This window comes from Beta vulgaris, chromosome 7 (genome assembly GCF_026745355.1).
Source record: "Beta vulgaris subsp. vulgaris cultivar EL10 chromosome 7, EL10.2, whole genome shotgun sequence".
Taxonomy (NCBI): domain Eukaryota; kingdom Viridiplantae; phylum Streptophyta; class Magnoliopsida; order Caryophyllales; family Amaranthaceae; genus Beta; species Beta vulgaris.
In genome coordinates, this window is record NC_079208.1 from 51,569,083 (window position 1) to 51,594,691 (window position 25,609).

Sequence of the window (25,609 nt, forward strand, 5' to 3'; positions counted from 1 at the left end):
GTAGATGGTCGACGTTGGTGGTGGTGCGCAAGAGTGAGGTGGTTGCCGGTGTGGTGTGGTGGTGCGTCGAGTTGGGGCAGTGTTGTGGAGTTCGCGTTGGTGGTGGTGCGCAATGGAGAGCTCGGGCAATGGTGTGGAGTTAGAGTTTTTTTTAGCGTTGCGAAATGAATTAAACTGGGCGCGGGATTTTTAGGGAGTTTAGTAACCCATTTCGGATGCGGTCCAGTGAACCGCATCAAATTCACTAAAAACTGCATCAGATTTAACAATCTGATGCGGTTTTTTAACGACCGCATCCGATTATGTTTGCCAAATTTCCCTCCCATTTTTTTGTTCATTTTCGGATGCGGGTTTACAAAAACTGCATCTGATACAAAGTGACATATAAGGTTTTTTCCACTAGTGTTATCTCCCCAGCAATTAATAGATTCCCCATTCCGTAAGGACCACATGCTATCTTTTTGGAGTAAAGGCTAACGACAAACCCTTGCCTATGTCCTTCCAGACAATTTCCATCCTAGGTTGGCTAGGTATGCGCAATTCATGAGAGTTTGATCTTTGATTCCCATGCCCCCTTAACTAGCCCAGTTATCACCCCACATCAAATTGTTTGAAATTTGTTAGTAGGAAGCATTGAGGCTTGCATGTATTAGGCAAGAATCAAAGAAGAGTAGAAGAGAATATGCATAAGTGCCCCCACTTTTGATACGTAGTTGCACTTCCATTTAGCCAGCCTTGCACAGACCTTCTCCACAATGAATAGAATTTGGGCTCTAGTAGGGCGCTTATGGGAAATAGGGAGGCCAATGTACATCCAACCTACATACTTGACCATTATATCTTGAATTATCAATTGGTAAAACTTATAAAAAATTAATATTTATAAATACACATTAAAACTAATCCAACAACGTTTTACTAAAATTCATATTATTTCATATAAGAAGGATGAGGAGCTAGCTCATGTGGTAGAGCACTCCCCTCTGATCCTTGAGGTCAGGGGTTCGATCCTTACCCCCAGCATTATGTTGGGGTATTTCCTTAGCATGCTTTGCATGCTTTACCAGCCAATGTGTTGGTAGTTCCTACAAGGCTAGTAGCCTTGGTAGGGGTTAGCCCTTGGGCTGACTTAATTTCCCAATCAAAAAAAAAAAATATTATTTCATATAAATAAAAAATAATAATCAAAATTTATATATAAACAATACAAAAATCAAATAATTACTACTAATAGTAGAGGTGATCATGGACTGGGCCGAGCTTTCAAAAAAATGATCCGTTTCGAGCCGAAGCCGCGGGTCAAAAAATATGCCCAAAACTCGCCCATAATTAAGCGGGGCTAATCTTAACTCAGAGGTATTATAAAACTGAGGAAATATAATTTTCCTACAATCTCACGGCCCAAAACTCTACAGCCCCCAGTGACTCAAAGCTCAAACACCAAACCGTGGGTCACTTAAAAAAACAACTCATTTACTCATTTCCATTACTTAAATTCTAATATTTTCACAAATCATATTTCCTCATCTAGTCGAATCCGATAAACCGTTGCCGGAAAATTAATTTCCTATTTTCCCCTCTTTCATATCCTTCTAATATCTTCACATACGAATCTCGAATCTTTCCCCTTTTTTTCTTTGCCATCAAAAATTCCAAAAATATATTGAAAGAAGAAAAAGCGAAGTAAATATAAATGTGGTGGAGATCTCCTTCTTTCATACTGGACAACCAAGAGCAAGAAAAACTCTTACTCCGTCAACAACAACAACTACATTTAAACGACGACGTTTTAAACCCTCCACCACCTCCATCAATGTCGGAAATTTCCGTCCAAAACCCTAACCCTAACCCTAAAATTTCGGCCTACTATCAAACACGTGCGGCCCATCATGGCGTTGTTACCAGTGATTGGCTGGCACAGGCCCAAGCTGCAGTCGCCGGAGTTGATTCCGGCGATAATCCGGCGACTGAGGAAGAATTCGCCGGAGTTGCGAAAGGTGAGAGTGTGATTGATGAGTTTAATCGGTGGAGGAAACAACCTGATTTAGCTGAGGCAGTTGCTGCAATTAGGGCTTTAGCGTTTGTGATTAGGTCTAGTAATGCTACTACTATGATGGAACTTGAGATTGAGCTTAAGAAAGCTTCTGATTCTCTTAAGGTAATGGATTTTTATTATCGTCTACGAAACGGGCCGTTGGTTGGTTGGTTATGTATGAATTCATTGCTATTATCGCTGTTTAGTAAATTAGTACCACCTATCAAACGGGCCGTAATGGAATTGTATTTGAATTGTGTATATTTGTTGCAACATTAGGAACTTGTTTGGTTACCGTTGGAACTTAATTCTCATGGAAAGTCTTATTTTATGGGAATTTTCCCTTGTCTATATCCTAGAAAGTGGTTTTGGGTGTTTGGTTGAGCATATGAATTGTAATTGACATAGGAATTTTTAGTCACCAAGGGGGATTGGTGATTAATTTCCTACACGTTATAGGAATTTTCATTTCCTTGAAAATTCTATTTTCTATGAATTCCCTATTTCCTGTATACCAAACAACTATCCTATTTTGTACTTCTTAGGAAATCCAAATTCCAGTGGAATTTGAGGTGAACCGAACGAACTCTAGGTGTTTTTTTTGATGGTTGCGTGCAAGGGTGTGATGTTGATATGTAGGGTCTGTTTGGTTTGATGGATAATTGTTTTCTATGAATAATACTTTCCGTTCGAAAACGCAAATGAATGTCAGTTTTCATTTGTGTGGTTTGATGGAAAATTATTAAGCTAAGAAGGGAAAAATGGAGATGTTGGGGATGGGAGAGTGGAGGAAAATGATTTTCCTTTAAATCTTGGAGGAAAGTGCTTACAAAAGGATGGAAAACTCTTTTCCAACTTAATTTTCTTTTTTAAATCCATTGTCTAACCAAACAACGGAAAATGAGGAAAATGGTTTCCTCCAAAACAAACAGAGCCGTAGTGTCATTTTGATGGATACTTTGAATTTATGATTGGAGTAAAGGAATGTTTGGGTAGAGGAGACATTTAAGAACTCACTTTTCATGGAGTGAAAATGCTGATAGATGATATTTATTTACTCCCCTGCTATTTGTAAGAATGACATATCTTTATTTTTGCTTGAAATTTGAAAAGAGAAAGGCATTTGCATGATTATGGTTGGATGGTGATTGAGCAAGTGAAAACTTTAGATGCTTCTTTTGTTTTGTTGGCAAAGGGTTAGGGTTTTTCCATAATTTGTTCTCTGTTCAAATTTAGCGCGAGATCAAGATCATTCTGGTATAACTGTTTGCTTAAGTGGTTTTGATTCATGTTCTGTCTAACTGATTGTTTTGATGATTGACCTTTGGTTAAAGGTCTCGTAGAGGTGTCTCATTTACTTACACTAAAATTTGTTGATGTAGGTTTGCACTTTGATATTATTGTGTTGGTTTATTTGTTGTTATAGCTATATTAACAAATTTGGGTTTTTAAAGATTTCTTCATTCTTCTGATTCAATCTGCTCCCTGTCACGTAATTGTCAGTCATGGGATGCAACGTCCATCTCGTTAACTGCTGCTTGTGATCTCTTCATGCGATATGTGACCAGAACTTCAGCCTTAGAATATGAAGACTTCAATTCAGCTAGGTCTCGCTTGATTGAGCGTGCGGAGAAGTTTGGAGAGATATCATACAAGGTCAGTTAGCTATCTGTGAGCTAAAGGATTCTATTAGGTCATGAGGTAGCAAATCTAGGAGAAAAAAATTGACTTTGACGTTGCAGGCACGCAGAATCATCTCGATGCTCAGCCAAGATTTCATATTTGATGGATGCACCATTCTGATTCATGGTTTCTCTCGAGTTGTATTAGAGGTTTTGAAAACAGCTGCACAAAATAAGAAGTCGTTTCGGGTTCTCTGTACAGGTTCTCTTCTCTTCATGTCACTCTTCTTAGGATCATCTTGTTTTTGCAGAAGTCAATGTGGAATTTTTGGTCAAACATGTAAGCTGCATTAGCATATCGTGAACATTAAACTTTTCTAACATGTTCGTCATGTCAGTATGTGTCAATATTGATCTTGTAAACAGTAATGATTCTTGTTATTTGCCTTGTTCTTATCATCTACTTTCCTTGTTAATGCAACGTAGATATCCTAAGCTCTGCCAGATTGCCAGTCTGCCACTGCTGAAATAATCTAAGGGAGCTTCGGCTATGGAGATTTAGGATCTTCCCATGTTTCAGATTTTTATTTTCCATGAGAATGCGTGCAAACACTAAGTTGTGGCAATCTTGATTAGAATTTTTTTGTTCATTTAAGCTAACCTATCTATTGGATAAGGTTCTCCACGTTAGATTGTGATATCAGTTTTAATCTGCTCATGAGTTCATGTTAGTAATGCTTTCTTATTATTTAGAGGCTTGGGTATTGGTTCATATTGTAGGCCCTAGGTGAGACCTGGGAAGTTTATGAGTGCAAGAGGGAATGGAAAACTTATTTAATATATGGAACATCTCTTGCTTGATCTGTTTGTTATCTGGACTTGTACACTTAAAATTTGTGACCTCGAATCATGATTGCTTGCTGACTTAAAACTGGTATAGATTCATGTTCAAGATAAGAGTCTCTCTTGCTTCTGTTTTTGTGGCTTTTCTTATAGTTGCATTTCTAGTTATTGACTTGACGTTGCTCTATTGATCTTGTTTCCTTTCGTATATATTTTTCTAACATCTGATATGGTTGATATACAGAGGGAAGACCTGACAGGACTGGATTGCGTTTCTCAAATGAAATGGCGAAACTCGATATTCCTGTGAAACTCCTGATTGACTCAGCAGTTGCATATTCCATGGATGACGTCGACATGGTTTTTGTTGGGGCTGATGGGGTGGTTGAAAGTGGTGGCATTATTAACATGATGGGAACCTACCAGATCGCATTGGTTGCTCACAGCTTGAATAAACCAGTTTATGTTGCTGCTGAAAGTTACAAGGTATATCTCTCTCTCCATCTCTTCACTATTTTCCTCTGTGGATAAGGAACGCTTTTTGATGCTTTCCTGTAATACTTGGACTATAGCTGAATATCCATGTCTGTTTTGTAGTGTTGGATAGATGTGCCTAAGTATCTGGATAGTCACAGTAACAGAGGCTACTTTAAATTTTTGAAGATGTACTCTGTACATGGTTTTAGATAAGCATTTTAAAGGGATCCTTGTCTTTTTTTTAAAAAAAATTAAATAAATTATAAAATAGGAATTCCTTTTTCTTTGCAGATCAATACTCGCATACTCCCATATTCCAACTATTGCCCAAAAGCATTCTGATTATCTTTCTTCTAGAAGCTCTGTAACTGTTCTTGGTTGCAGAAAATTAAATTAGAACTTGAAAATTATTGTTTGTGCGGTTGGAGATCGCCGAGTCTGAAACCTAAACTTGATAATATTTGCATTGGTGATGGTCTGATGAACCTAGAAAACTTGGTAGTGTCTTTTTGTCCCAAGTATTTTGGTGTGATTGGTTCATTCGTTTAAATGGATGATACTAATTGTTGGTGCTCCGCTTGCAGTTTGCACGCCTCTATCCTCTGGATCAGAAAGACATGACTCCTGCCTTGCGCCCTATTGACTTTGGTGTGCCCGTCCCATCCAAGGTTGAGATTGAAAAATCTGCCCGTGATTATACACCTCCACAATATCTTACTCTTCTATTTACAGATCTAGGTGTTTTAACACCATCTGTGGTGAGTGACGAGCTCATTCAGCTTTACTTGTAGTTATGCTTAGATTAGATGATCTCAATTGTCCTGCGCGATTATGTTTGCTTTCTTAGTCATATGTGGGGTCGCGCTGCAGATATTCCAGACATTGGGCTCTATATTTTTGATTTTTTGGTTGAAATGTAGGAAAAATAGAAGAAATGGAAGTACTTCTCAATTACCGGTCACTAATTGATGCTTTGTGTAATAAACATTATGAGAATCCCAAAGTTTTGTGTCTGAGAACTCTTGCCGTGCGTGGTGCGGCTATATGTATGGTCTCGTAAGATGTGAATACAGATTATACTGCTTAGCATTCTCTTGGAAACTGATTGCCTTGATCTATGCTCTCACTAGATTGAGTTATTTGTAGGTGTCTAGTTGGTGTCCTATTGCGTGCTCAAAATGAGAGAGTGAGTAATGGCAAGAGCAGAGTACTTTAGCGCAGTTTGCGTAAGATTATAGCTGGTAAATGGGTCAAGTTTATCTGTAAATGGGTTAAATCCCCCTCAATACTATAAACCTGAACCTGGTCTGAACCGTTTATCAAGCGTGCACATATGCATGAACCAAATTAATTAACCTCATGTAGTTTCATCTCACTTCTTATTTACAATATCTTATCGAAATAAACTAAAGCAAACTACCAAAGACTAAATCTTACTCCCTCTACTTTATTTATTTACTACATGTTCCAAAAAGGGTTGTTTTTTTTATTTGCTACATTTTCTTATTAGGAGACTTAGCCCATCAAAAAGTAATAATATTATATTTGTTTCCTCTCTTCTTTCACCAAAAAGTACTACTTTTTTTCCTTTTCCACCTTATTTAATGCTAAATGGGTCAAAAAGTACACCAAAAAAGAATGAAACGGACATCTTCTAAATTCTTGTGTAAACAAGAATGTAGCAAATAAATAAAAGCGGAGGGAGTATATAGTTAAGAAAAATTTGAACTATTTCAAGTCAAAAAATAATACTTCCTTCATTTCCAATTAAATTCAACAATTTGGTTGATACGGACTTCTAGGTAAAATTTCATAAGGATTGATTAACAAAAGTGAGAGCAAGTGTTTAGTTTAATTAAGCACCACCACCTAATGCCGCCACCACCTAGTCCACCAAGGCACCACCATCATCGAGACTATCACCACCTAATCCATCGAGGCATCACCACCACCGAGACTACCACCACCATCACCGAGGCACCAACAACACCATCGAAATGCCACCACCATCAAAACACTACCACCACCACCAAAATCCACCACCAAACACCAATTTCACCACTAACATCACCGAAATCCACCACAAATTCTCAATTTGACCAATAACACCACCAAAATCCACCAAAAAATCTAAAAACACCACCATCACTGGTGGATGTAGAGGGGTCGTCGGGGTACTATAGTACCCCCAAAGTGATTTTTTTTTTTGTGAAAATAAAACCTGAACAAGAAGACTTAAAAAAGAGATGAAGCTAAAACTGGGAGATGAAGATAGAGAAAGATGATCCGCTCATCTCCTTGAGTAATTGCAAGTTGTAAGTGTAGCATGGGTACTTCTTCTAGGTCACGTACTCGTACCCGCACCCGTACCCGATACGATACGTATCTTGTATGGATACGCGTACCCTTTCCTAAAATTTCAAAATCTTGCCGTTTTCTGTCCCCGTGCCCGAATCCGCACCCGTACCCATATCCGTCTATGTGCAACCTAGGTTGTAACTGGGAGAAAGAAGAGAGAGATTGAAGAATTGGGGCTTTTCACTATAATTGCAAGCTACGTAAATATAGGTAATTGCAAGCCACATAGATATAGGTAAAGCCAATAAATTTATCTTGTTTAATGATGTCTTAGCTCATCATGATTTATCACCCACAAAATCAAAAGGATAGAATCACCATCCAATTAGATCATCAAATCCCTCATACTCTCTTGATTATTAATTTGAATATATAGACTACTTATTATTTGTTATTAATTTGATTTCAAATGGACTATTTATTAGATGATGATTAGTGGTTCTGTTTGGAGAAGAATTTTAGTTACTTAAGTGATAAGGTGTTAATATATTTTAGGTGCTAAAACGATAGTGTTAATATTGCCAAACAGAGCTACTTTATTTGTTTATTGGGTATAGAAAATGATACATGGATCAAAAAATATAAAGGGACAACAAACTCGATCTTCGACAATTTGTGTAATTTTACATATTTATTTTCATATTTTGAGATTTATAACGTTAAATATTGAACAATGTTTTGGATTGTAATCTTTATGACATTAAATATCGAGACCAAAGTTTATTCAAGTAATCACAGTACCCCCGATTTGAAAATTTTGGATCCGCCATTGACCACCACAAGGCGCGCGCAAACTACAACCTCAACCATCGAAATTTGAAACCTCAAATCAAAAAAAAAAAAAAAAAAAGAGAAGAGAGGAAGATGTGATGGTGAAGAGAGTTAAAGAAAGGGAGATGATAGAAGGAGATCGAAGAAAGAGAAAGAGATGCAGGAGATCGAAGAGAGAGAATAGAAAGAGAGGGGGAGGAAGAAGGAGATCGAAGAGAGAGAGAATAGAAAGAGAGGGAGATGAAGAAGAGATCGAAGAGAGAGACAGAGAGAGAGATCGGGAGATCGAAGAGATGCAGACTAAGGTGATGATGATGGTGGTGGGTGGCAGAGGACGTAGGACGGATGCAGGTGAGAATGGTGATGATGATGGTGGTGGAGGAGATAAAAATGGTGACAGAGGATGGAGGAGATACAAAGAATGATTGAGGATCGAGAAAAAGGTGATGGGTGGATGGAGGGGAGAGAAATGGTGGTGGATTGTGGATGAAGGTGGTATTGGGGAGAGAGGGAGAGTTGATGTTTAGAAAGATCAATTTTCATTAGGTTTATAATTAATTTGATTTGGATAGTATAATATGTGTTTTAGTTTGCAATAAGGACACTTTGTTAATTTTAGGGGTACAAAATCAAAGCAAAAATAGAAAGAAGGAAATTGTTGCATTTACTTTGAAATTGTCATTTAAAAAAAATTGTGGCAACGGAGAAAGTATTCGAAGTAGCATAGAACTTAAACTAATTGGTTGGATTTGGGTTACAGAGTTAAGCTAGCTAGCAAGTAAGAACTTAGTGAATTAAGCTACTTAATGATTGAGCTACTACCTACTTAAGTAACATGTGCAAATAAGAGACATCTTTATGTAAGAGTTTGAAATAAAAACTTTAAAATTAACGGGATATGATATTTTATCACACATAATAGAATATAAAAAGTTGTCTTCTACAAAAGGAATTTAAGTATGAAATTAAATTAATTAACCTTAAATTATGAGAATTCATCTCTCGAATTTGGATGAAGAGTGACTTATTAACCCTATAACAATGATTATTAAAGCTCTTATCCTTCTCAACAAATCAGCCTGTTATTGCTCTTAAAAAAAACTAGCCTATATTAAGGTGGTCTGGCATAGAAAAGTTGAGCCGGTTCAGGTGAAGTTTTAAAATGGACGTGCTCAACGATTGGATAAGTCAAATTTGGGATGTTTAACGAAGAGGATAGTTCGTTTTTGAGTCTTAGACTCTTAGTCCTCGAGTGGACTACTTGCTAGAAGTTAACATCTGAAGAACAATACAAGATACCATCATAGAGCACCAAAACTAACCTAATGAATCCACCCTTCCAAACCGGTTCCAAGTAGGGGTGATAATGAGCCTGACAAGCTCGCGAATAGTTCAGGCTCAACTCGGTCAAAGCTCGGCTCGTTGTAACTCGGCTCGAGACTTAAATGAGTCGAGCTAAGCTAAGCAAAGCTCTGATCGAAAAGTTCGTGAACAACTTGATTATTATTTTATACTAAAAAAATATTTTATATTAAAAAAATATTTTATATTGAAATCATCAATGATGATAGAATCATTGAACTCACTTTATACAGATTTTTCGCAAAATAAAATTCCCACACGAGCTCGAGCCTATAATCGAGCTCGAGCCCCTAATCGAACCTGAAAACGAGCTCGAGCAACAAAAACTAATCACGAGCTCGAGCCGCGCTCGGCTCCCCCGGCCCAAGCTCATCGAGCTCATTAGCCGAGCCGAGCCCATGAAAAATTAAACGAGTTCGAGCCGAGCTCAATGTTATTTGGGCTCGGCTCGTTCGATAAGCATCCCTAGTTCCAAGAACGACACAAAAAGATCGATGTGATTTTATATACTTCTTCTTCATTATATTCTCACATCAATTCCAGCTCATATTGAACAATTAGATTATATACTCGAGAGCATGATGTGCAATAATGTATACTTGTAATTATAGTTTCTTTCATGCATACAGCATATATGTGATTTTTTATATTGTACTATATTTTTTTATTGCTATGCATTTATTTTCTTTTATAAATGAAGATGATATCTTATAAAATTTGTTGATTTCGAGTTTTCTTATGACAGTTTGACGAAATTTTTAAATTTTGGTTTGTTCAAAGCTGGAAAAGATATATATGGCCCCAATTAATCAAATTATCTAGTGGTACCAATGAGTCTAGCCATCTCACGAACTTCTCAAGTGAGTTCACTCTACGAAAAAACACAAGCCTAAATGAGTAAAATCGAGTTTGGGTCAATAAAATTTATTAACTTGTAACCTCCAAGTTACAAAGTAAGTTTCTCATCACCTCTACCAAGCAAGCTTGGTTAATCTGAGAGCTATTTAACAGATACTAATAGATACAGTATAAAACTCATTGATTATCGTGGTCACATAATTATTATAAACGTGACATGCACCGACGTATATTTTGAAAGCCAAGTATATTATATATACTTCCATGAATGCTTATTTCATTTCTTAAGGAGGAGTTTTCGTCTAAGTTCCACCACATCAACTTCATCAAAATGGGTCTCTGGAATCCAGTCTCCAGTTGTTGGATCTCTCATCCAATAAACTTCTTCTTTTTCAGCTATTTTTTCACTTGTTTCGGAATCAAATCTCGTCTTCATCAATGCAGAACTTGAAGTTGTTAGGATTCTCATAGTATTATTATTAATCGCAGCTGATGCATATGTTCGTCTACTACATGCACCCACAAAAAAAATATCATTATTTAATTTTGGTGCTAAACATTAAACAAATTATTGTTAGTATATGAAATCTACATAATGCTGCAAATAATAGAGACTAACTTATCTAATCAAAGACAAATTTGCATTCATATTCCAAAATATATATACTTATATGATTACTATTAATATATTAAGAGCTAGAAAAATTGACCAGATTAGAAAAAATCTGAACTAAATATTAATATGGCGAAACTAAGGCTCGTTCATTATCATTTTTTGGTTTCAGTCTTCAGTTTTTTTGAAAACTAAAAACCAAAAACTGAAAATCAGAAAAAGTAGTTTTCACTTTTTAGTTGTCAGTTTTCAAAATCATCATGTTCCTAATAAATTTGATTAGATTTTTATTCATTATAGGACATATATCATATGACTTTGAAAATAAAAAAAAATCAAAAAACAGAAAACCACAATAATACCGAACGGGCCCTAAACAATTGGTTTCGATTTCTTCTTTTTCTGGATTATAACCAAAACAAAATATTATCCCTCTTAGATTCTACTTGCATAAATTACCGTGAAAAAAGAAAAATAAGAACTATATTTTGGGACGGAGGGAGTAATTGTAAAAAAAAATATGAGTATGATACAACCCTAATATATAAGGTTCTAAACTATAAATTTAAATTGAAAATTTGAAATACATATCACCCAAATTAGTGTTAATACAATTGCAATATGTGATTATTATTACTCAATTGATATGGTTTATTTATAAAAGAAACATAAAAAAAGTAACATATTATCATCATACTGGAGTATGTCGATGTTACAACTTACATATATCATATATGATGATTCATGAATATTTAATATTGAGGAATCAATAATAATTTAATGTATCATTTCTCGTTGTCAAAAAAAAAGTTTGATTCAAAACCTTAAAAAGCTTAATTATTAAATTATTATACAAGGGCTACTAACCTCAGAATGAGAAGGTTGATCACAGAAAACCTAGTCATAATCAGAAAGGGGTAGTTTGCACTTTACAGTCGAGAGATGTTTGAGCAACTTAAGGTTATTAGGGGGCTTTGCCTCTTTTTTGAGCATAGGGTGAGGTTTAAAGGCGCCTTACAATTGCAATATTTATAGGCAAGTTTAAGGCGCTTAGTCTGTATTTAAACCGAAACGATTTTGGTCAAGATGCATTCTTTCTTTTTTTTCTAATTAATAAGAGGTTTCTCACTCGAAAGGCTAGTAAAAGGTTCGAAATATTTTTTGAAATTTATTATTTATTACACTTTTATTTTGATGTGTAATAAAAAAAATTATTAATTTTTGTAACATCATTGTGTATTACTGTTTGTAATTTTTAGCTACAAGTTAAACTTGAAAATATAAGCTCGAAAAACTCAAGAACTTACTTGAACTTAGCTCGGCTTGTTATCACTGCTAATCTAAATGGGGAAAATTTCCATCTCTAATTAGGTACTAGGTACTATGGAATGAAATTTCACCCCTATCTTTAGGTGAACATAACATTTAATTCAGATTTAAATTTTTTTTTCAACTTGAATTTTATTATCAAAAGTAACAAATAATAAATCAAATCAGTGGATATGCAAAATAGTATATGTGTTTTTTTTTTTTGGGCCTTCTTTCTAAACCCCGTGGTAATCTGAAAAGCCTTCGCAAATAATCACTCACCATATAAAAATTATCTCAATATACATGAAGATTGAAGTGTATACGTAATTCAAATATATTAGTAAAGAGAAATTGTACATATTTGTTATGATAGCGAATAAAAGATATGCATATATAACTATTACAATTATTTATTGATGCATGTTTATGTGATATTTTGACAATTAATAAGTGTAAGAAAAATAGTTAGCATATTCTATAAGAAAATGAGTGACAAAAAAGTTAGAGAAAGAGTTTGAACCATTGATAAGCCCCAAAAGAAGTTCAATTGTACATTTGTACTTACAGAAATTGACAATAGAAGAAATTATATCTCAAGCTCAAATAATTTACATTAGCTATTAATGGTATCTCAACCTTGTTAGTCAACACCAAAAATGCCAAATATGACCAATTACCAAATGTGATTTCATGTTTAATGATCTCCACGTATTGTTGTAGAAATATGAGAGAATAACGTCAGATGCCTCATGAGAGATTCTAGGATATTCTACATTGTGCTTTGTCAGTTGTCACACTTCCTAAATATGGATTAGTAGCTCTCTTACAACGTAACCTCGCCATTTTGCTATGATTTGCAACACTTATAATACGTCGTGGAATACTGATGAAATTAATTATAGATTGGCCTTTTTCTTACTAGGAGGTGAAAAACATAGATAGACTTGGTTCACATGAAATTAATATGGATTTAATGCTATTACATATGATTTATGAAAAATGATCACTATGTTAAATAATATATATAAAAGAGGAGTTGATATAGATTGTAAAGGGTGACTATGTGAGAAATATTATGTTATAAAATGAAAATTTCACTCTGATAAACTAATGTAAGAAGGGATTAGTATATATAAAAAAATTGTCACTATTTTAGATAATAATAGACTAGTGTAACTTAAGATTTTAAAAGGTTATCATATGAAAAAAAAAATCACTATGTCATATGGATAGCTTTTGGTCCACAATAATATTAGTATGGACATTGGACCATATCCACGCAAGACTAGCTCAACATACCGTGTGTTTTTATAAAAAAGAGGAAGAGAGAGAAAAGAAAAGCTCACCGTAGCAGCAACACACTTACGACCCGTTTGGTAGATGGTTATAAATGGTGGTAAAGGGGATGAATTTGTGTGTAAATTTATGAAATATATCATTGTCCATTCCCATGGTAATGCTAATTTATCCTAAAGTGTCCACTTTTATTTTTGAATTTTCATTCTCATCCAATACCACCTTGTAGGTGGTAATGAGTTGTAATGAAAATTGCTTTCCCTTGGAGACAAAAACACAAGCTTAGGGGTGAGATTGTTTGTCCATGTAGAAGAAATGTCTCCTCATGGAAATTTTAAGGGTGCTTCCCTAATAAAATTACACTTAAAATTCATTCTCATTACCGCAATTTATTAACGACTACCCAACGGATCGTTAGGGTATGTTCGACAATATCTTTTGAAGTAGCTTTCAGTGTTGGACAAAGTCAAAACTATTAAAATGGTAAAAAGTAGTGTCTAAGACTTTCAGCTAGCTTTCGGTGCTTAAATGACCGTTTTAGAAAAGTTAAAAATATCAGCTTTTGGGAAGGTATACTTGGAGTAGCTTATCAAGATTGAATATAGTTTACCTTTGTTATAAACGAACAACTAGATTTATCGGACGCTAAACAACAATTTATCATAGAAGTAATTTTACAGTCAACACTAACATCTAGTATCTAACAGTTAATAGCTAGTACAATAACGGACAGCTACTAATACAGTTAACAGTTACCGTATTAACCACTTTTACCGAACAGATCCAAAAACTACCTCAAAAACTACACCGAACAGGGCTATAATCCATACACAATTCGTCAATTATATAGACAAGGGCTTTTGGCCCTACAGTAGATTCGGCCTTTAACTTGTTAATATTGGGCTTATGGTGACATTATTCGTCGGTTTGGTCGGTACGAATCTCGTCTGTGAGCTGTGACCATATATATTTTTGGCGTTACATGAACTAAAATTTGACTATTTTAGATCTTCCTATTTGGACCAAAATCCCAACCTACCACGATTTCCATTGAAAATTTTCACCATCATATTTCTCTATAATGGCTATTGGCTTATAATCATCTCGTTGAATAAAAATTAGTGTCTTAATCTTGCCATCTTGGTAAGTAGCAAAAGGTAACAATCGCATTAACAGATGATAAGTGGCCAAGTCAAACTCCGGACTACTTCGGTTAACTTGGCCCCTAATTAACCCTTAATCCATGTCGAGTTCCAATTAAGTTAAAGATTTTTTAAAAGTGTGCCTCAAGTAGCTTGTGAGATGGATTCATTCATCTATCGTCTAATTCGTCACATATTTGCTACTCCCTCTGTTCCATAATATTGTGTTTGTTTCTTTTTTACACGGTCTTCAAGACGTAAATTTGACCTTTAATATCTTCAATTCTGTATTAATAAAAAATATAAAAAGTTGATATTATGAAACTAAACATTGAAACGAATCTAACAAGATCCGACATTAATATGCTTTTTAATATATACAAATGAGAATAATCGGTCAAACATTTTTGAGTTTGACCCACCAAAAATGAAGTAGGCACTATATTATGGGTCGGATGGAGTATTAAATAATGGTAATGAAATTTTGGAATTTTGACCAAGAAGTGTTAACAGTTCTAATAACAAAATGTTTATAATAGGGTTTTGACATTATTGTTGTTAGGGTGCAAATGAAAGGATAAGTTCCATTCAATAAAAGAAAACATGAACGAGAAAATACAAACGAATGACAAAAATGACTAAACTATGTGGGTACTATTTAACTTATTTTGACGTATATGAACTTACTTGAAGAGATCTGAATCAGAACCAGTAGTAATGGGTTCTGTTATTTCCCTAGGAACACTACAAGAGGGGGGTGAATTGTAGGTGTAGAAATAAACGTAACTTTTTGCGGAAATTTAAACTTAAACGAATAAACAAGCTAGAGGAACACAAGGGATTTTTATGAGGAAAAACTTATTGGGCCCAACAAGAAGAAACAACCTCGACCACTAGGGATTTTAAACTCAACTCTTTCACTAATTAGGCCAAACAACTTTGTTACAACCTAATTCTAACTCGAGCCACAACTTGAGTTCCTAAACTCAAGTTCCTGAGCTACTGTTCCCTTAACAGCAGTTCCTCTCAACTTCACTCGAAGTTTTCTCACTCATACAAGCTTTACTCAAAGCCTCTCTTTACAGAACTTCACTCAAAGTTCCCTTACCCCAAAAACCAAAATACAATTGATCGAAATAAGCTTAGTGGAATTAGAGTAAGAAAGCAAAGAACAAATGGCTATTATGAGATAATGAAGGCACTGACACTTAATTAGTTAAACTCACTTAATTACTTAGTCAGACACACTCTGGAACTCATTTAGACTTCAATATTTATAGTGACAATCACAAAGAACGTGGGAGTAAAAATCGATTTCATGTTAAGTCCATTAACCCATGATGTTCCTTCCCCTAAGGAACACGTTTCTCATCATGTCCCATGATCCCATGATCTCATTTTGAACGTGGATATATTTTAGCCACAACTCCTAAAGATTAGGAGTTTCTTGAGTTTTATCCGAAAATCAGTTAGACATAAAAACAAATTTATTATTAAAACTGAATTTTTAATCTTTAAGAAAATATTATCTTTTAAACAAACTCTTTATAAAACCGGATAATTATTTTCTTATTTTTTCGAAAAACAAAATCTTTTCCTTAAAAAGATTTTCTATTAAAACTGATTTTCAATTAGATAAAAACTAATTTCCTATTATTTAGGCATGACTTACTCAATTGCATAATTGTACCGTTATACTTTTGCACGCCTAAGTCTAGTTCCTTTTATAAACCAAGTTCCTTTAACAGATTCGTTTAGTGTCACTTAGTTTGTTCATTAGAAAGGAACAAACTCTCATTCTCAAATAAAACTGTCACTGTTCCTTACCACCCTTACTTTGTTCGTTCCTTTACAATGGAACTAGAAAATAAAACGCCTAGCTTTTATTCTTCTTGATCCAATGCTTGCTCCAGTATCAACTTATAGAAACTGCTTTACTTAGCCTTTGAAATCCTCTCTTGACTTCTTCCTTGACTTCGTATTCTCTTAGTTCCTTTCATTGATACCTTAAAAATCATACACTTAAATAACTCATTAGTTCACTACTTAGTTTGCATCTTTGTTTCTTTGTCATCATCAAAACTAGGGTTCAACAGGTTCGACACTGGAACAAGTACTAGTAACATCGTTTCCAGGATGCAAAAGTTAGATCCGATTATGATAGTCTTAGAACTGATACCTAATAGATTTAATTCTAAGGGTGAGTTTATCCCTCAAATCCAAACCCAATTCCTTCAGACTGTGCCACATCAGCTTTCCACTAATTTTTACCTACTTTTTATTCTTCAGACTCATTTCAGTTTTACACTTTATCCCTCATACTCACTCCAGACTCTCTACCAAAAGTTGAATATATTATTTTATATAACATTTATTTTATGTTTTTTTTTCTACAATGTTAATTACTTACTATGATAATAATATACAGTTCGAATATTAATCGACTATTATATAATTAAAATTACAATTTATGTAATTATGAATTTAAGATTTTAGGATTACTTTAATGTTATATAATTATGGGACACAAACTGAATACACTTGAAGTAGTTGCATACATAATTTTTTTTATTTTTAAAATACAAAACCAGCTCATTTTTATTGTGCAAAATATTTGAAGTTACCGTTGCTTTTTTTTAGAAGCAAAATGAGTGTTGTTTGCATTGAGGGAAGACAAAAAAAAAAGGAAAATAAGTTGTGGGGCCCATAAGCAAGTCTGAGATTGAGTTTGGGAAACCAAAACTCAATCCCAGACTCACCTTTCCATTTCAACAAATTAGCGGCAGTCTGGAGCGAAACTCACCAAAGTCTACGCTCAGACTTGGTGCTCCAGACCCGCGATATTCTTGCTCCAAAATTGGTACTCAGCACCAAATATAGTAAAATAACAAATTTTTATGTTAAGATGATATATGAGAAATAAGAAAAAAGAAGATTACAAAAGTAAACTTTACCAAGTGAGGAGTTGTGAAATTTTGATGAAAAGAAAATAAGTATTAATAATTTTTTTCTCATTGTATCTTATGGGAAAAAATTGATAAGTTGACTAGACTGGGTTCTGATGTGGTTTCTTATCTCTTGGACCCAACTCGATTAGATCGACACTAGTCTAATCCAAATTTTACGAACCACTTTAACTAGATTTGGTCTAAAATATTTGATAGGGTGCCGATTTCGGTCATCGGACCCTTATCATAATAGACATTATTGACATGATACTTTTATTAAAAATTAATTCTCTTTAATTTTCACTTACAATCATGGATCATCCGTATACACTATTACGTAAAGAGATACAAATACTTTATTAAAATGATACTTTATTAGAAATGTAGCACGATGAATTAGGAATAGCCATATATATGCAGGCTTGCATATATTATTTTCCATAATTATTTACCTTAACTTTGAGTTTATTTTATTCTCGTATTATCGATACCGTACTATCTCTATTACATAAGTGAAGAATGAATGACTTGGAGTCCACCTTCTTTTACAATATAACCTCAATTAACAAAAGATAATTACAACTTCTCCTAATGATTTTTTAAGTAAATAATATATATTGAACTTTATAATCGTACATATTATTATGTAATTCAATTTTTTATTTGATTTCACACGCTGACATATATGTAAGGCTAGTTTATAAATATGTCAAGAACTACACTCAACGAACTGTTTCTGATTATGATCAATTATTATTGATTTATTGTTGGAAGCACTTTGGTTAACACAAGTAGAACTGGTGGCTCATAATAAGTCATACATCGCTTTCTCAAGGCAAACTAGGAACGTCCATTTTCCTACTATGACGAAATGAAAACCCTGTAATATTTTATATTGCGTGCTAATTTACAAGAATTTGGGGAAAAAATGGGGACATCATCATAAAAATAAAAGATAAATTCTTGAGCAAATGTCACGTTATCCATGCGTAGTATGTAACTATGTATATGTATCAATAAAAGTTCAAATATTTTTTTTTTTTGGTTGTTGAGGCATGAGGGAAAGTTCAAAATACCTTTACTCATGTGGGAGATGGAGTGATGGACGCACGAAAAGGACGTATATTATTATAGAGCAAAATGGATTGGTGAGAGCGTATCTAATTCATGTATTGCTTAATTTTCTAGAGTTAAATACACAATTGAATACTAAACTTTACTACAAGTTTTCAGTTTGGATACTCAATTTTCAAATGTTTTAGTTTGAGTACTAAAACCAAATTTTTATTATTTTTTCAATTAACTCTAATTAAATAATAAAAAAAAGTACTCTTGCACAAATTTAATATCTATTTCTCTTTCATCCCCCGTAAACACCAAATCCACCCCCCTCCCACCACCACTATTCCAAATTACTTTCTCTCTCCTCCTCCACCACACCTTCAATCTGTCGGTGAGACCTCGAATACCAGCGACGAGTTCCAGTCACCTACTTCAATTGAATTGGCTAATGAATTCGCATCTACAACATTGTTTTTCGGGGATTGCGATGGCACAGTGTCATTAAGGGAAGTCGATGTGAGTGAACTTGGGTGATCATCAATGGCAGGATTGTATACTTGTATTTAGACTTGGGCATGAGTCGGGCCTGTTCACGGGCTCGCCTCGCAGGCTTGAGGAAATGGCGGATCGGGCCTGAGCCCGTGAGTGGGGGATCGGGCCTGAAATTTCCAGATTTTGTCCATATCCCGGGCTCGTGCCTCCTGCGGGCTTGACCCGTGTTTTATGTTCTTTTTTTTGGATTTTTGACAATTTTAGGCTTAAAAAACAAAGGAAATGAGAGTTTGGCCCACGGGCCATCTAGGCGAGCTTGTGCCGGTGCGGGCTTGAAATAAAATTTCTTGACCGTGACAGGCCCATGTAGCGGACCACCTAGCCGGATCGCATGCTGGCCTGGCCCATACCCACCTCTAATTGTATTGGTGGTTGATCGGAGAACTCCATAAGGAGATTTGTGAAGGATCAATCGTCGAACATGTGTAACCCTTCATCGCCGGTCCGCATTGCGATTACCCTAGACGTGGCTTACCTCCAGGGTCCTATTGTCGCAGTGCATTCCAAGTTGTAGCATTCTCCCTTCCCTAAATTTGTCTTCTTCCATTTTGCTACCTCTTAGGCTCTTACGAAACTCGAAACCTCGAAACCCTGATAAAGTCCACTTTCCCTCATCTGAAATTCAATTTGTATACATTAAATGACTTCATTGTAAGACACTTGATTTCCAACTTAGTTCGTCAAGCTCTAGATCAGTCCTTGAATCACTCCCTAGCTCCCTATGATCCTCGAACCCTACGTTCGACGGGTCGTCTATTTGGACTCTGATCTCGTGCTTGTTGACGACATTGCCAAGTTGTGGAACACCAAGTTGGGTGCTAAAACTGTTGGAGCACCGAAATTTCGGGAGTTAGAATTTTAGGTGGTGGTGCTGAGTTAGACTGACTGAAGTAGGTTCGAGTTCAGGAAAGGGAGGAGGAGGTGGAGTGGTGAATCTGATTTTGAGGGGGAGGAGATAGAAAAAATTATATAATTTTTTTAGGAAGAGAAATGAAAAATTATGTTTAAAAGCATTTTTTTTAATTATTTAATTGGAGTCAACAGAAAAAGTAACCGAAGTTTGGTTTGAGTACCCACACTGAAACATTTGAAAGTTGAGTACTCAAACTGGATACTTTTAACAAAGTTTAGTAGTCAGTTGTGTACTTAGATTTTCTAAGTGAATCTTATACTCTTGGACTGTGGACAATTATATAAACACAAAGTACACAACTAACCTTCTCATTTTTTAGGGTGAATGATGTGATAGATTTTATGGGAAAGCTTAATTATATTCATGAGCAGTTTGCTGCTATTATACATTACAAAGGTAACTAAGATAAATGCAAAGATACCCTAACTAAGGGATATTCATATTCTATACATAGTTGTAGGTAATTAACATAAATAATACAAAAATAATACATCTCTACTGTTATAATCAACACAAATTCTTAGGTGTAATTGTTACACCATATTTTATAGTGTAACATTTCACAAATTAACCACCGTTTTTTTAAAAAGAACTCAAATGACATGTTATAGCAGATATCATACTGACATGAGATTCATATCATTATTTGTATAGTACATGTCATTCTTGTTGGAGTTTATGTCATTATGCATATTAAACAATAAATTATGGTGTAACATGTTAGAACCAAGACGCACTCTATAATAAAAGATAATGTCTCAAGACTATATATAATCAAAGAGATAGATCATATTAAAGATATCAATTAGGGAGATTATATCAAGGCTATAATCAAGGAAATTATATCTAGGCTATAATCAAGGAGATTATATCAAGGCTACAATCAAGAAGATTATATCAAGGCTATAATCAAGGAGATCATATTTAGGATGATTCTTGATATTATCTTCTACATGATGACTCTGATAAATTCGAAATTGAGTTGAGTTGGACCATATTATACTAGAATTTTTTGCACGCGACGCGTGCTTGAATTTTGTTTTCAAAACATAAACTCGATTTTCTTCGGCATAAGAGTCAAAATTTGAACATTAATTAGACGTACGAAGCATAATTGTTTTTAATTGCAAAATTTGATTGGTTAGTTTCTGTCACTTAAATCTCTCACCATTATTTTTTTTTTTTTTTTTTTTACTTTTCAAAGTTAAATTCTATGAACAAAATAGAAATTTTATTGAATTTATTTATGATTTCTAATATTATAATTTTTTAGTTGATTTTTGAATTAAGTACAATACTTCATAAATTGTAAAGAAAGTAGACACTTTGATTTCAAGTCAATTTTTTCATAGGTTGTAGTTTGTAAGTGAATTTTTAAGTTTTTGTAAAGTTTCCTCATTTTAGTGATTTGCATAACGTAAATTATGCAATTTTATGATTTTAGTTGACTTGTGAGTGATTGTTATAATTGTATTTTTGATATTTTAAATTGAAGCCCCCTTAGGTTTGTAAGTAATTTCACTACAAAATACACCTCTATTTTTTATCATGACCCACCATTAATTGTGAATGGTTCTTGAGAATAGTGATTTGAAAGTAAATTTTTGTAAATGTTTTTGTATGTGTTGACGTTCTAGGTTATTGGCTAGTTTTAGTTTGTATGTTAATTTTAAGTTTTAATAAAGTAACCTGATTATTTGAGTGATTTGCGTGATTTTTATAATGTGATTTTCTCAATTGTATGGGTGATTTGTAAGGTTTCTTCTTTTAAGTGATTTGTGAGTGAGTATTGTAAATTTATTTTCGGTAGTTTTCTTTGAGTGTCTATTTTGATTTTGATTTTGATTTTGATATTCCTTTTGTAATTTAGAAAGGGAAGGGGGCAAAATAGGCGTTTCAAAAGAGGACACCATTGCTCCCCCCTTCCCTTATATAATAGAGATAAATATAAATTATCTGATTGAGTTGGAACAATTTTTATATCCGCTAACGGCTAATGTTTGATGTTGTTTGATTTGATATTTTAATTCATGGGTAGTCTAATTTTCTAAAAAGTTAAAACTAGATAAGTTCATTTGGTTAACAATTTGACATGATCATAGGAAGTTTTACTTCTCAATAAGATAGGGGAAGTTGTTTTATTAGGAAATATAGTGCATTAAGCAGTTTTTCTTGTTTTGGAGTCTTGAGTTAGTCATATCTTAGGCATCTAAATTCTTCTTGGATGAGGCTTTCTTATTCTTCATGGATTAGGATTTCTTTAATTTTTAGAACTCTTGTATTATATATTCTGATTTGCATCCATGATAACACAACACAAATTTCCCCAATGATATATTACATGTAACAAACTCATGATAAGTAGAACTTTCAATAAAAAATTCTAACTTTCTTATTCAGTCGAAGAATATCTATTATTTTTAAGAAGTGAGAACAAATTGGAATTGCAAAATCAAGGAAGGAGTAACTCCCAAAATGCAACAAATCACCACCTGTAACAAATTTATTATTTTCTTATTTTTGTGGACCCCAAAAAGAAAGTGTTGTAAGCACATTTTTTGGGGGGATATTCTTAGAATGCTGACGAGTGATATGGCTAATGGCTAATAAAAAAAGTTTGTCTGGTAAGAGATCTTACTTTTAAATTAAAATTAGATAATAGTAAGTCAATATTAAAAAGAAAATTAGTCCAATATGACTAATTTAATTTCTTTCGGTGATTAGTTTAATCCATTTAGTGATTAGATTTATTTTTATATTCAAATTAGACTATCTCTTTTAATATTTTTGAATAAAAAAACATACTTCTATCTCATTCTTTTTTCATTTATGTTCTAGTTGCACGTTGCCTTGCGAAGTTCACTCTTCTACCTAGTGACATTATGAAGATTTAGTCTTTAAATTGATTAAGAAAATTACGCTCCTGTGATCTCCTCTCTTTTTTCTCTCTTCTCTTGTTCTCTCCCCACAAAATCCTAACATGGTTGCTAAACGCAGCATCACTTTACTAACGCAGCTTTAAAAAAACCCCAAAAAACCCATATTATCATATTCTTTCTAAAAATCCCTTTCTCTCTCTAAAAATATTCTCTCCTCCTCTCTAACTGTTAGATATAAAAAACTTCATCGAGATCTACAAATTTTAATTTGATATTCAATGGACCATAATTTTGACCCAATCGAATTTCAATCTGATGTAAGTTGTGAATTTTTGTTCGTAATTATGATGCAGGTTGTGATTTTTTTTTCGCAGATTCAAGCTGTAATTTTTTTTTCGAAATGTCTGTTTCATGTAGACTACACGAAACAGATGATTCCGTTTCGTGTAGATTACACGAAACAATTGATTCTGTTTCGCGTGGACTACACGAAATAGATGATTCTGTTTCGTGCAATCTGCATGAAACAATTAGATCCGTTTCGTGCACCTTGCACGAAATACTAGCATTCCCTTCGAAATTCTGAAAGAAAGTTGGACGAAATTCAAAAAACTTATTCGCTTGATGTTGAACCCGAAATGTGTATAAGATCTAGTAATTTATCAATTTTCCAACATTTTCGTAAAGATTGAAGAGCTTGGAAACGAATTTGGGGTATAATGGTGATGAACGAATTTGTGAAATTTCGTGAACCAGAAATCTTCGAAGAGGAAGAGGGTGATGAGAGAGGAGAGGAAGAGGGAGAAATGAGTTGCGAGTGAATAAGGGTAATTTTGGAATTTAGATGGGTTGTACATGGTAAATGAAAGTTGCATTTAGCAACCCCCAATCCTAATTTTCAACCTAGGGGTTACCGCTATCTTTTGGGGCGATGGTAAGCCCTTTTCACCTTTTATTACTAGTTTTTATATTTATGTTTCTAATAATCTTCAGTCTCTCTCTAATGGAGAGTTTTTCTATCCATGTATCGGGTTTTATCTCTCTCCATGTGATTATTTGTAGACTTTATTTTAGGATTTTTGTGTTATTCAAGAGGTTGATTTATTGATCGAAATTTGTGCAGAGTTGCAACAAATGTCAGGTCTTCGTTTACAATCACTTGAATTGAATCCAGTTCTACTTCAAAACTACAAAAGATCGATAGACCCCCCTTGTAGAAGGCTGCATCAGAAAACGATGTGAAATATGAGGGTTTTCAGAAGTGTTAGATCTACTCAACGATCGTGGTTTTGTCATATTAGAATTGTGTTTATTTCATTTTGATATGTATTTGTTTAGTTTTGACTTCTATTGTAGATATTGTATGACTTTGAATCAATGACTTAATGTTAATTTCAAAAAAAAGTTCACTCTTGTACTTGAATGAGTAATTTAAATGGCATGATTTCCTTTTTTATTTTTGCAATGTTCAGTTAGCTATCACTCCCTCTATTTCAAATTATAAGGCATTTTAGCTAAAAGTTTTTGTTTCAAAATATAAGGCATTTTACATTACTAATGTAAAATTAAATACAACTTTATACTATCAAGATAAGATTATAAATTATTTTCTATTATCAATACAATATTTAATGTCAATTCTTATTTTTTTGACGAGAAAAACACAACCTTTATTAATCAAAGTTTGCAGATAAATCCGCCATTACAGCTACATGTGCCTCCGGAGGATATTCCTCCAACCACACTCTTACCCCTTCGAAATTACAAATTAATTTCGCAAGGATATGTGCCACCCCAATTTCCTTCCCTTTTTATAAAAGAAAAATAAATCTACCTACACATACTAACTAACTTATGAATGTCATGTAAAATGCTCCCCAAACCCGTAGGTTCAGTGCGGCTCTTATACCTATGCAAATTTAGCTAAAACTAACTAAATTCTTAACATGGATAAAAATAGTATACGTACCTTATAATTTGAAACATAGGGAGTATTTCAAATAAAAAATATACATATGATAATGTTTTGATGAGAATTTAGGAGCATTGAAGAATATTATGGACCTAAGTATTTGAGCACTAGTACTGTGATACAATTTGATAATATATTTATAGATATTAAAAGTTGATAATTTGTGAATGCACATCAAAATTTGCAATTCAAGAAGATTATATATGATAATGTTTTGATATTGAATAATCTGACATAAACTATATATTTTCTTTTATTTGTTATCACAAAAGGGTAAGTGAGTAAATACAAACATTGAGTCTTCTGTCATGAAACAACAATCGTTATTTTAAGTTCGTTTGTTTAAAGTAATTAATACGCACAATTACATTATAAGTTTCTAAATATAATGGCACAAGAATTTTTTTCGAATGAACTATCGTCAACCAAAATAAATTGAAATAATAAAATGTAAAAAAAAAAAAAGGCTATATGTCCAATATTTAATTTTATCAGTAAAAATAAATCTTTTCGGTCGCCTTAGGCTAGCTCCCTGCCCAGAGGTCATTACAAACCATCAAAATTAAATGAAGTTCTTCGTTTTCTATAAAATCTT

At 33.8% G+C, this 25,609-nt stretch overlaps 1 protein-coding gene across 1 annotated transcript; it reads left to right on the top strand.

The window, feature by feature from the left end:
• Nucleotides 1-1,304: 1,304 nt before the first annotated feature.
• LOC104900389 (uncharacterized) lies at nt 1,305-6,078 on the top strand. Its single transcript, XM_019250940.3, has 5 exons — nt 1,305-2,158; nt 3,539-3,691; nt 3,778-3,919; nt 4,745-4,986; nt 5,562-6,078. Exons 1-5 carry the CDS (start codon nt 1,694-1,696, stop codon nt 5,766-5,768), a joined length of 1,209 nt encoding a protein of 402 aa, XP_019106485.1. The 5' UTR covers nt 1,305-1,693; the 3' UTR covers nt 5,769-6,078.
• Nucleotides 6,079-25,609: the final 19,531 nt, after the last annotated feature.